This window comes from Eschrichtius robustus, chromosome 12, assembly GCF_028021215.1.
Source record: "Eschrichtius robustus isolate mEscRob2 chromosome 12, mEscRob2.pri, whole genome shotgun sequence".
Lineage (NCBI taxonomy): Eukaryota > Metazoa > Chordata > Mammalia > Artiodactyla > Eschrichtiidae > Eschrichtius > Eschrichtius robustus.
Window position 1 is genome coordinate 49,462,572 of NC_090835.1, and position 13,922 is coordinate 49,476,493.

General features: G+C 41.4%; 1 protein-coding gene across 4 annotated transcripts in view; it reads right to left on the minus strand.

Moving 5' to 3' along the window:
* The window catches only part of GOLGA4 (golgin A4), a 111,778-nt gene extending 98,396 nt beyond the window's left edge, over nt 1–13,382 (minus strand). For all 4 annotated transcript variants that reach the window (XM_068559248.1, XM_068559247.1, XM_068559246.1 and 1 more), the window contains exon 1: nt 13,001–13,382. In XM_068559248.1, the coding sequence (XP_068415349.1) occupies nt 13,001–13,072 (72 nt within the window). In that variant the 5' untranslated portion in view covers nt 13,073–13,382. The remainder of the gene's footprint in view (nt 1–13,000) is intronic.
* Between the last annotated feature and the right edge of the window lie 540 nt (nt 13,383–13,922).

Sequence of the window (13,922 nt, forward strand, 5' to 3'; positions counted from 1 at the left end):
CTTAAGCTATATTAAAGATTTAAATGATTTTTAATTGAAATATAAGAGAAAATATGACAGTCTATTTCTATAATCTCTGAATGCGAAAGAGATTTTTATGTCAGAAGCAGAAATCAAAAGGAATAGATTAATTGGGAGGAGGGGAAAACATCAACAAAACATGACAAAGTTTAATAAGCTTTTTTTCTAAACAGCTCTTGTAAGTGCTTAAGTCAGAATTCAGAAAACTCACCACCCTAGTCTTCTTTTCATCTAGGCAGGTGACCTGAACTCCACCAATGAACATACCCACACGAGACTCTGAGTCATAAGTGGGTAATATGAGAAAACAGACATGCAAAATTAATAAGGTTCATCAGCTGGTGAACATGGAGACACGGAGCTTCATGCAGTCGTTCACAAGAGCAGTGCAGTGCAAGATGCAATGCTGCCAAACTGAGGCGGCTGCAACATTCTTATTAGTGCAGCCCCCCAAGTGTGGCTGAGCAGAGCAATCAGCCCAGACTTTCAGGCCCTCCTGAAAATTCTGTAAGTCACCAACTATTCATTAATAGATCCCTTTTCTGCTTAACTAGCTAGACTGAGTTCTGTTGCTTACAGCGTAGAATTCCAGCACACACATACCTTCTAGAAGATGAACCAGAAAAATCAACATGTGACAGAAGGAATTAGCTATGTGCAGCAGTTACCTTAGGGGATAAGATATCCCTTTCTCAATCAAGATAAAACAGAAACAGTAAGGCCTTAGAATTTTAAGCAACAAAATGGTTGAATGTGAAATAAAGCTGAAGCTTATCAATGTTTTAAATGTCTAGAAAATGTATGAAGCCAACATTGTGCTTAGAAAATGGGAAGGGAAAGCAGTCACTGGACAGAGTTTACCCAGGACTGAAACAAAAATCGTAAGTATTCAAAGCACTTCAGAAACAGTTCTCACTGAAGTTGAGGGAAGTGCAATAACCCTTCCCACACCTAGAGCCATAAATTTCAAACCATGCCAGCTTCAAAGGCTGTAGATGTTTCAAACACTACCACTATGACCGGGAGAAACTCCATTTGCATCTACTTTTAAATGGTTGTATGTAATATCTCCTTTAATAAAAGGACCACCGGGACTGCCCTGGTAGTCCAGTGGTTAAGAATCCGCCTTCCAATGCAGGGGACACGGGTTCAATCCCTGGTTGGGGACCTAAGATCCCACATGCCACGGGGCAACTAAGCCTGCGTGCCCCAACTACAGAGCCCACATGCTCTGGAGCCCACGCGCCACAACTAGAGAGGAACCCGCACGTTGCAACTAAGACCCGACGCAGCCCAAAAAAATTAAATAAATAAATAAATAAATAAATATTTTTAAAAATAGACCAAAAAATAAATAAATAAAATAAAAGGGCCACTGAGAGGGCAAAAAGTTAGGAAAGTGATTAGAGAAGTAATATTAGGCTAAAGGATATAGCTCTTAGCTAACCCTCTCTGTTGTGATGCCATCATATCCAAAAAATTTGGGGGTTAATAACTCAGCTTTCCAAATGCCCAGATGCCAGGACAGGGCTACTTCAGACAGAGACCTTGAAATCACTTGAAAAGTACACCTCCTCTGTGAATTTTTTTAAGTGGCACTATGTCTTTTTACTTTGGCCTCATGTGAGCCTAATCGTAATTGGAGCCTCATCAGCTCTGGATAAACCGGCAAAATCAAATGTTGGGGTTTATAAAGTTAAAGAATAGGTTCTAACACACACCGTCCTCCGAAAAGTAGTACCACGTGGCAAGGTTTGGCCTGATGGCTTGTAGATCTTCCTCTGGAGTTGCAAAAGTAAGGAACACATGAGGGAATGGATATGACTGTAAAGTATAAAACATGCATAAAAAACTAACTGTACTTGAGTGTTTATCCCAAAGTCCTGGATCTTTAACAGGCTATCCTCACTTCAAAATATATAAGGATTTAGATTCCTTCAAACTAAACTTGGTCTAATTAATTCTCATAGCTTAGAAATCTGTCTTCAGATTTCTCATGGCTATTTACCAAAAAAATCTGATGGCTATAACCAGGCTAACAATTAATATTTTTATTGCCAACTAACTGATTATTAATTGACCATAGCCCTCAACTTCAGTACAAAAATACCCACTTTAGTCACTGTGGTATGCAGAATTTGAAGGTGACCCCAAATGACCCTCACCTTGTGAATATGAGATTATCACTGCCCTGATTATCTTACCTTACATAGCAAAAAGGTTTCTGCAGGTATATTTAAGGTTACTAACCAGTTGACTCTGAGTTAATTGAAAGGAGATTGTCTGGATGGGTCCAACCTAATCACACAAGCCCTTCAAATGAGTCCAGAGTGCAGAGGCAGCAGCAGAAAGCAGAGAGATGTACTCCTGCTACCCTGAAAGAAAGCAAAAGGCCTGTGGGGGCCAAGCGGCAAGGAACTGTGGGCAGCCCTAGGAGCTGAAAGCGGTCCCGTTCAACAGCCAGCAAGAAATAAGGACCTCTGTCCTACAACCACAAAGGACTAAATTCTACCACAACCACATGAGCATGGAAGAGGACCCTCACCTCCAGATGAGAACGCAGTTTGGACAATAATTGATCTTAGTCTTGTGAGACCCTGAGCAGAGAAGCCAGTCATGTCATGCCAGACTTCTGACATACAGATTGTGAAACAATAACTGGGTTATTAGGCAGCAAGGTTGTGGTAATGTGTTATGTAACATTAGGAAACTAGTACAGTCACCTTTAGGAATAATAAGCCTTGAACACCATGACTTTTCATTACCCATCAAGACTCTATCAGATGTCACCCTGATCCTCTCACACTCCCACCACACCAGGAGTAACTGTCTCTCAACCCTATGGTACAGAGACTACATCTACCCTTCAAGACAAATGCAACACCAGCACAGCACCTTAGCAGGCTCTGTTAAATAAAGAAGCGTTCTATAACTACAAATGCTTTCAAATACTTTCTCTTTTGATTCTCACAACCAATCTGAAAGGTAAACAGGACAGTTATCATCCCCAATTCCCTGACAAGAAAGTAAGAAGCTCACAATGCTTATGTGGCTTGATCAGGTTGCATACTGCAAGATCTGGGTTAGCAAACAGGTCTTCTGAGCCCCTCATCCACTTCCTCAGTATTCTTTGGATCAGTGTTTCTCAAATTTTTTTCACTGGGACCCACAGTAAAACAACAACATCCTTTTCACACAGACACTTCTAAAACAAGTTTTACGAAACCTTAACCTTTACAACATAAGATGCCACATTTTGACCTAATCTAGTCTTTCATTTAAAAAAAAAAAAAAAAGCTGATCCCAATCCACAGATTCCACAACCCACCTGAACTGCTTTCATCATACCATGTTGTCTGTATAAGAACAATGTTGATAATCATGGCCACTAACTCTTAAATCTAGAATACATCAAACATATCTAATATATTTTAAATATACCACAAAACAGAAATTAAAAAGCATTAATTCTAGGTTGAACAACAAAATCTAAAGATAACAAAAACACAAATTTTGGACATTACTGGGAAGTTCTACACTAAAGTCAAAACTATGTTAATCATAGTTTATTCCATAAGGGGCTCTATTATCTAGGAGTTTTCATAGAAAGAATTACTCAAAATAGCTGAATTGTTAGATAGATATCGATCTAAAGTTACAGATTCAAGATGGTTAAACCTCACTAATACCTGAAGGGGTTTGGAGATAACAATGAGGTTTAACCATTTTGAATCTACACTTTTCTGAAATCAGGTTTCACCTTTCCGAAAATAACTAATTCTAGTTTTCAAATATAAAAGGAAATTGAATATAATTTAACATTTTCTAGGTCAGTTGTCATTCCTGTCAATATGCTACTTGTAGTATATCTTCTCTGTCCATTTTAGCCTGCTACTTGTTTAGAAGCTAGATAACTACATTTATTGGAATTGTAGACAAAATAAGCATAAGGAAGCTCTAAGTGAGGGATTTTTTAAAGTATTCTTATGAACAACATACATTAACTATGGAATGTGAAGTTAGTGACATTAAAATTTTGGCTGCTTAGAGGCCTTTTGACACTACTCAGTTCTCAAGTTATGCCCCCAATAGATGAGATGTTATTCTTACACAAGCATAACAAACATCTGGCTTCACTTCTCCCTCCCACACCCATGGTAATCAATCACGGCAAGGACATAGCCGTAGACTCCTTCTCACCACAGCACTCCTGAAAGTCTCTGCCAAATCCATCCGACATCCCAGCTATAAAGGAATGGCCAAAGTAACTGGGAGTTAATGCTTCACATAAACCTCTATATACTAGTTACCAAAACTATTAGAGCTTTCTATTATGTCTGTAATAAAGTACCTTCCACATCCTGACATCTAAATAGTGGTGCCGGAAATGAAATATTGCTATTTATGTTATAAATGCTTACCTCTCAAAAACAGCCCTTTAATGTGACGAAATCCACTCATTCAAAAGTAATTTAAGGAGACTTCTAGTTAAACATAGTAGATTGGCTACATATGTTCCTATTTTCTCTCCCTCCCAAAGAGTTAAATTTCAACCAATTTTCAGAAGATTGGATGTGAATGAAAGAATACTAAAGTAACAGTACTGCTGACACCACTACAACCCCATGGAGAAGGGAATAGTGATGAGAAGGGAATAGTGATGAGAAGAAGCCTATTTTCATCCCCAGAACCCTAAAAAGACTTAGGACTTAAAGCAAAAGTTATAAAGCAAGATGAGACAGGATCAAAACCAGAAAGATTGGCTGAAAGAGTCCCCAGGTCCCCTGTCCCACCATACGTAGCCTCTGAAGAAACAGAGGTTTATTTTCTGGAGCCAATGAGGCTTCAAACTGGATGAAACCAAGCACCACAGTAAGACAGGAGAGAAGGGCAAAGTGTGTGACTAAACTGAGCAGATTAGGCGATATTCTGCACAGTGAACAGTGGAACCTCCAGCAGTCCTTCTCAGACCTGCTTCCAGAAAGTTGGCAGCTAGGCCTCTGGTTACCAACATGTAGATATTTCTCCCAACAATAAAACCAGTTTACAGCTTGCCACCCACCAGTGAGCCCCAGTGTCAATCACATGCTACTTCCAAATAGCATCAGATTGTTAGTGCCTCGCCCTTAAATATGAATAGATAGCCCAGAGCACTCAATAAAGAACATTTCCAATGTAAGAGGGAGCCAAACACAAGAAGAAAAAAAAAACCCCAAACCAAAAAACAAACACGGCACTTCCCTGGTGGTCCAGTGGTTAAGACTCCACGCTCCCAATGCAGGGGTCCCGGTTCAATCCCTGGTCAGGGAACTAGATCCCGCACACCACAACTAAGACCCAGCACAGCCAAGTAAATAAGTAAATAAATAAATAAACAATTTTTTTAAAAAAAACCCTAACACAATAAAGATTAAAAGAAAACAAAAGAAAAAAAATCCCCATTATTCTCAGAGAGAGAAACAGTACATCAAGAGCAATGCTATGAAAAAGTAAAAGACAGTAAGAAACAGCCTTGGGAAATTTAAAAATAGAGTAGCCAAAATTAAAAATTCAATTGAAGAAAACTAACACAACATTGTAAATCAACTATACTTCAATAAATAAATATATAAAACAAAAAATGCAACTGAAGAGTTAAATTGAAGCACACTCTCAAAAACAGAACAAAAAAAATAAAAATAGACCATAAAGGGTAAAAAATAATAAATGAGAATCTATCCTGAAGGCACAAAAGTTAACTAACTGGACTTTCAGGACAGAAGAGAAAAAACAAAGGGGAGGGAATTATCAAAGAAATAATACCTAAAAGTTTCCAAGAATTTAAGCACAGGAGTCACCACACTTAAAGCGTCCACTGGGTGTCCAGCACAATGCAATAATAAACACTGTTTACTTCTCTTCCTCCCAAAAACCCAAAACCCACTGAAATGAAGGTTAAAAAAAATTAGAAAAGCAGACAGATTAACACTCTAGAACAAGAGAGAGAACACCACAGGCAAAAAGAAAATAAATTTTTGAAGACTCAAAGGCAAAAGGATTCAAATTGGTGGAAAAATCAGGGCAAAGGTAGCCATAACCCTAAACACGCACAGAAGGCTGCGGGAGAGGCAGCAGCAACTTTCTGCAACAGGAAGAAAAAGTCACAGTTTTAGACACTCTAAAGGGAGATTACTGCTCTCAGCAATGTGTTAAGTGTCTGCAAGACAAACAGGTACGTGGGGTCAGCCTCCCCCAACCCAAATAGATCTCCAGACAACAGTAACAGCCAAATATAAAGAGCAACACCTTGGAGGAGTTAGCGCTCCAATAGCAGGGGCTGGTACCACAAAGCAGCAGGGTAACAATACGCCCCAGTCTGACCAAGGCAATCCCAGTCCCACCCAGTTCATGCCAATTTATGTTCCAAGATAACTGCCAGTAGCGTCCCCGTTCATTCATAAGAACTTTTGGATAATAAATCGTATGGTCACCTTTCAAAGCAGGACTCTCTGTGTTTTGGCTGGCCCTCCACACAGGAGAGTAGCAGGTAAGAGCAGAGAAAACCCATGTTAGCTACCGAAATAAACCACCCACTAGGTATTCATAAATATAAACAAACAACCAATAATAACAAGACATTTTTCTCAAAAAAAAAGAAAAAAGATAAACGATGACAAGTATGAAGAAATATAAGTATAACAAGTAACCCAGAGCAATCAGATAAATCAAGGAAGAGAACTTAAATATGTATGTACCTATAATATATAACACTTATCCTGCAAGAGTTTTGAGAAGCTCTAGTTTCCATTAAAACACAAGCTGCTACTGAAAACTGAAACAAAGCAACAAGCATAATACTCTGGTTAAGAGAATGGGCTTTAGAGCAAGACTACCTGGGTTCATATCTCGGCTTTACCACTTAGCTGTGTCGTACTAGCTGTCTACCACAGACAAGTTACTTAACCTCCCTAGGCCTCAATTTCTTATCTGTAAAATGGGTATAATACAAATCCACACCTTTTATTATTTCATGTATTAATTTATTTAATACATGCAATGCACCAAGAAAGCACCTGGCTAAAAATAACTATCCAGTGTTGACTAGTGTTATTATTTGTGGGAATTAAATATATGATTAGGGTTTCCCTAGTGGCACAGTGGTTAAGAATCCGCCTGCCAATGCAGGGGACATGGGTTTAAGCCCTGGTCCAGGAAGATCCCACATGCCGCGGAGCAACTAAGCCCGTGCGCCACAACTACTGAGCCTGTGCTCTAGAGCCTGCGAGCCACAACTACTGAGCCCGCGTGCTACAACTACTGAAGCCTGCACACCTAGAGCCTGTGCTCTGCAACAAGAGAAGCCACTGTGATGAGAAGCCCGTGCACAGCAACGAAGACTAGCCCCCGCTCGCAGCAACTAGAGAAAGCCCGCGTGCAGCAACGAAGACCCAACGCAGCCAGTAAATAAATAAATCAATAAATATTTTTTTAAAAAAGGAGGGGGACTAAAAAAAATAGAAGAAGAAAACTGGAAATTTTCTAGCATCAAGGAAAAAAGAAAAGATTCAAAGATCAAGTAACTACCAATAAAGAAAGAACAATTTGGAATTAGACTTTTCATCTGCACACAGGATGCTAGAAGATAAGGAAGAAAAACAGTCAACGGTCTGAGGGGAATTTTTCAACCTGGAATTTAATAGCTAGCCAAATAAACGTTTAAGTGAGAACGTCTTCCTAATATTTTGTGATTTAGAAGGTGAAGAAGCCAAATGCTGTTAGTTAAAATCCTATACTTTTAAGAGGCCTGACCTTTACCAACACATTAACTGAATTTCTACATCAAAGTTTCCAGCCCTGCTTTCTCACCTGGGCCCAGGAAGATGCACTTTTGAATCTGCCTACAGCTTCCGTGGGATGTAAAGTTAAGGTATGTATAATTTGCATCTATGTCTTGGGGTCTTTGAACATCACAGTTTAACAAATTGGGTTAATTCATCCCAAAAGCTACAGAGGCAAAGACTCTCTCAGAATTTTTTTCCTCCAGCTCTTCCTATCAAACTAAGAAGCAGATGAGAGAACTTTGTATGGCCCTTACCCTATTCAAGTTTCACAAAGATTTTTTTAAATCACATGAACAAGTTTGTTTATATATATGTTTAAATTATTTAAAACATGAGAACTTAATGTATATTCCATATAAAGTAATACAAGTAGCCACTATATGCTCCCTGGTCAAAATACAGATTTATAAACACTCAAGACATTCTGATTTTTCTGATCTAAATGTTCTCTCTGGGAGTTATGCTTTCTAGATTGAGGCTAGTTATTTTGCCAAGTGGCATTTACAAAAAGCCTATGTTCCTTCAGAAGGCGACTCTTTTCTCTGCTGTCTGTGGAATTTTTTAAAAATTTCTATTACATAAACTATTATTTTGAGGCCCCACTCTAAAAAAGCTACAATTCTGCAGGTTTGGGGTAGGCCCACATTTTGCTTTCTTTTTAATTTAATTTTTTTTTATTGTGGTAAAGTATACATAACGTAAAAGTTACCATTTTAAACATTTGTAGGTGTACAGTTCAGTGATATTAATTATATTTACACTGTTGTGCAACCATCACCACTATCCATCTCCAGAACTTTTTCATCCTCCCAAACTAAAACTCTGTTCTCATTAAACAGTAATTCTCCACTTCCCCCTCCCCTCTCCAGCCCCTGGCAACCACCATTCTATTTTTTGTCTCTATGAAATTGACTAATCTAGGTACCCCATACAAGTGGAATTATCCATTTGCACCTGTGCTTTTTATAATTTTTAAGTTTCAGTAATATTTGAAAAAGGCTGAAAATGTTAAAAAATATTTTTATTCATGGCACTACATATATCCTAAGAAGTTAGAAAGTATTCTATATTACTTTTTAATAATTTTTATCAAATTCATTCTGTAAGGAATTTAAAAATCTAAGTAGATATTTGTTGTTAAAAAAATATTAAATGGAGGGACTTCCCTGGCAGTCCAGTGGTAAAGAATCCGCCTTACAATGCAGGTGCACACGGGTTCGCTCCCTGGTCAGAGAACTAAGATCCAGCATGTCGCGGGGCAACTAAGCCGTGTGCTGCAAACTACAGAGCCCCCGCGCTCTGGAGCCTGCGCGCCACAACTAGAGAAAAGAAAACCCGCACACCACAACTAGAGAGAAGCCCGCGCACCGCAACTAGAGAGAAGCCACGGGCTGCAACAAAAGATCCCACATGCCTCAACGAAGATCCCGCGTGCCGCAATTAAGACCCGACGCAGCCAAAAATAAATAAAATAAATAAATAATAAATAAATCTTTAAAAAAATACATTAAATGGAACTTGATTCGAAATTTTTAAATTTTATTCTTAATTAGTGATTAGGCTTCACGTCATCATCAGAATTGAACAAATGTTTACTTAAAATAATATCTGCCAAAGAAGCGTTCAAATAATCTTAGCACCAACCAAAGAGAAGTGACTGGGGACTACAGAAGGCTGTCTTTTTTTTAAATGGGTTTATTTATTTATTTATTTATTTTTGGCTGTGCTGGGTCCTCGCCTCTGTTCGAGGGCCCCCCCTAGCTGTGGCGAGCGGGGGCCACTCCTCAACACGGTGCGCAGGCCTCTCACCATCGCGGCCTCTCCTGTTGAGGAGCACAGGCTCCAGACATGCAGGCTCAGTAGTTGTGGCTCACAGGCCCAGTTGCTCCGCGGCATGTGGGATCTTCCCAGACCAGGGCTCGAACCCGTGTCCCCTGCATTGGCAGGCAGACTCCCAACCACTGCGCCACCAGGGAAGCCCCAGAAGGCTGTCTTTTATTGAATGCTTTCAAAAACTTAAGGGACCCTTACAGTGTTACTAACACCATCACTATTACTATTACTGAAAAGTTTTGCAAATATTATGATGCAAATCATTCATTTCTCCCATAATTATGAACACCTGACAACTCACTCTACTTGAAACATCCCTATCAGGCAATCTCCCCTCTGGAGAGCAAGCTAAGAACCAGGAAGTATGCACACACAGGCCTCCAAAATCTCAAAACAAATGTCTCAAAATTTGTGTTAATACGCTAACATACACTAAAGAATCTCTTAGGTACCTGCCCTTATTTTACACAAAATTTTAGAAGTTTAGTATCTTGTCTTGATTTAAAGCCCAAACAATTCAGAAGCTGGAAGAATGACACTGGGCAGATAGCAAGGGAGACTACAAAGTAATTACAAAAAGTAGACCAAAAACAAATAAATCCTCCTGAGTGGGTAAAAGGGAATTGTCTTTCACACCCCATTAAATTCCTGAGGGCATGGTGCCTTCATCACAAAATAATTCATACTCAAAAATGAAGACATTGATAATATTATACAAATTCAGGATCCTTTGCACAAGAAAACAAGGATATGTGTAATCTGTTATAAAAGGACTGTCCCATCAAAAAATATTTGTTTAATTCATGCTTGAAAGAAATCCTTAACTCTGAAAACAATAATCCAGAACTTCAGGACTTCCCTGGTGGTGCAATGGTTAAGAATCTGCCTGCCAATGCAGGGGACACCGGTTCGATCCCTGGTCTGGGAAGGTCCCACATGCTGCAGAGCAACTAAGCCCGTGCGCCACAACTACTGAGCCCGCGTGCCACAACTACCGAAGCCCGTGCGCCTAGAGCCTGTGCTCTGCAACAAGAGAAGCCACCACAATGAGAAGCCCGCACACCGCAACGAAGAGTAGCCCCCACTCGCCACAACTAGAGACAGCCCACGCGCAACAACGAAGACCCAATGCAGCCAAAAATAAATAAACAAAATAAATAAACAAATAAATCCAGAACTTCTCAACTTGAAGGGTTCTGAATAGCTGAGGATCAAGACCAGAAAATAATCAAGTTTCTATCAGCAGTTGATCACTAACAATTCACTCTGGCATTCTGAATAAATAAATATATGTTATCAAAGAGGATTGTTTTAAATCTTTTGTATACAAGGTGATATTATTTGCTCCACATGCACTGTCTCACCAGAGGCATCAACCCATAGAAACTGGGAGCTCTAATACATTATCTTTTAACTAGCTCTTTTACTATTATTCTAAAGACGTCCTCCCTTTGTTAAAGCTCATGAAAAAAAGATAATATTACAAATAAGAAAAAGAATGAGCACCTTGGAGCACATTCTTCTTAAACTATTTTCACTATTTCTGTGTGTATATATATACACACTTATATACATACTTTCTCCACAAAGGAAGCCCCTACACACTGTTTTTCAATCTGTCTTTTACTACAAGTTAGAGCCTACGTCTCTGTAGGCTCTAACTCTAGCTGTGTGACATCAGGCAGGTTACTTAACCCCTTTGAGCCTCACTCCATGTATGAAAGATTCTCTAAGTTGTAGAGTTATGTGAGAATTAAACAAAATAATACAAGCAAAATGCCTAGCACAGAGTAAGAACCTAATAAATGACGGCATTTTTTTAAGGCTGCGGAATAACTATCTAATATAACGTGTTTAACCAATTTTCTAGCGTTGAACATTTTTGGCCAGATTTTACCTATTAAAACAACACTGAAGTGAAAATCCATGTGGCTAACTGCTTAATACATCCTAAATTTTCTTAGAATAAATTTCTAGCGGTGGAATCCTGGATCAGTGATATGTATAGAGTTCCTTACATTCACTACCACGCCTGTTTCCCCACATTCCTCATCTGTACGTCAATTTTAGTTTTTCCTTTGTTTCTTAAATAATGGTGTTTTGTAAAATTTAAAAGCTTGCGGTAAATGATATGAAAAGTAAAATTCTAGTACTGAAATCTTAATCACTATTTACGTTTCACTTGGGAGAATGAACAAGCTTTTGGTACCATGTACCTATGTATCTCAACCACTGTTTCACTCTAGGGGACCTTTACATTTTTAGAGAACAACTTCAATTTACAGTTTCAGAATAAATTCAATAGTTGTTTGATTTAGTAGTTGTTAATTAGTTAGCTATATTTAAAAGTTGCATACGATAAATGTTATGTTAAAGATGTTTAGAAATGCCTCCAAATTAGTCAAAACTCAGCCTTTCTTGTAGAAACTCTAAAGTTAAGAGAGAGATTTGCTCCATCTGTTGAGACTCTGAAAGGCTGGGAAGGAATTTAGCAGAAGCCCTCCCCTCTGCTGAAGGGACCACGTGCTGCCAGCACCCAAACACACGATCACAGCTGCTTAGGAAACTGCTTCTGCTTCTCTAAATTAACACTACTAACACGCCCCCTTTTTCCTGAAAATCGTCATTTCCTGAAGCAACAGCGTTCGTGAAAAACAAATATTAACGAGACTTGAAGAAGCAGAGCCGAGCTGTGGACAGGCGCAAGCCCTGCTGGGCCGCACAGTGTCAGCCCCTCCGCCCGTCCCGGATCAACCAAGTTATGCGAAGTGACTAACTCGTGACAGCCGCGGGCCATGGACGCCGGCCACACCGCCACCTCTTTCAGGTCCCAATGCTCCTGCAAGCAGCCTGGGCAGGAATGGCTCGACCCCTGGCCCTCACGCCTGGACGAGGGTTTGGAATTAGACTTCGTCACGGGCCAGGGGCCCCTCCGTACTCAATCTCGGGTCGGGGATCAGAGAGGGGACTTCAGTCGAGAGATCAGATGTTACAAGGGACCCTGGTTTTCCCATTCCGCCCTCACTCTTGAGTTGGGGTCTCGGATAGTTGGTGGAACCTTCGATATGGGTCAAAAATCATGCAAGATCGGAGCCCTTCTCACTTATTCTCAGACCGGGTTAGGCATTAGGGAAAATTACCAGAGGTCAGGTGTCACAAATCCAGCCACCCCCACAACCAGAACGGAGCTTTGGGATGGGGGACCCGGGTCAGGAGTCACGGAGGACCTGGACCGCCTTGAGCTCTTTCCCAGTCCGGGGTCTGGGGGAAGCCTCAGGTTAGAGGTCAAAGGTCAGGGAACTAGGGGAGCGCGGCGGCCATAGTACCTGAGTAGAGGCCAGCGCCTGCTGGAGCTGCTGCTGCTCCTCGCTGATCTTTTGCTTCAGTTTCTTGAACATGGCGCAACGCGGGTTCCTGAATGTGAATGAGACCTGAGGGCGAGTGCTCTGAGAGACCCGGCCGCGGCGGCGACGGAGGGTTCTCTACACCAGGAACCGCAGGGGCCGGGCCTCGCCTCTCCTCCTTGGCCTCGCGGGCGGGTCGGCACACTCGTCCTGCGGGTGTCGGCGTCGCCGCCGCCGCGTCTCTCTCTTCTGGGTGCCACCGGTTGGCCTCGGCCCCCCATCCAGCCCCTACGGCGGCGGCGGCGGCGACAACGGCACCAGGTGAGCGTGTGCCCAAGGCGCCTGCGCGGCCTACGTGGAGCTCGCCGAGGGAGCGCTACGGAGCGCCGGAGGGGACAAGCTGGAAGTCGGGCCCGCACATGCGCGCTCCAGGGTCGCTCCCGGAAAATCCAGGGGTTTGCGCTGCGTATGCTCACTGCGTGCCTAGATGCCCTCAGATCCGGATCCCGGGCTCGTCGGAAAGCTACGCTGACGCACACCGGGGCTTCGGCGCTGCGAAGTCTGGTGGGGAGGGGTGCTGCTTCTTTTGAGGACCGCAAGGCTGACAATCCTGCCGCAAAGAACCGCATGTGTGGGTGTCCGGGGTGCGAGAAGACTGCCGAGGGCTCTGAAGGATAGTGTACTTTTGTTCAGTATTTGTGGTTAGGATTCTCTGCCTTCAGTATCTCGTACTCCTACTGCTTCCCAGAGGGGCCCTCTTCCCTTCGCTGCACTCTTCCAGGGTTCAAGAAGTGCCTGACACGGGGCTCCCAGGGTCCAGAAGTTTCTGGCCGATATTGTAAGATTTCAGTCCTTTGGACATCGCCTTTATTTATCTTTTATTTCACAGAAATCGTATATTTTC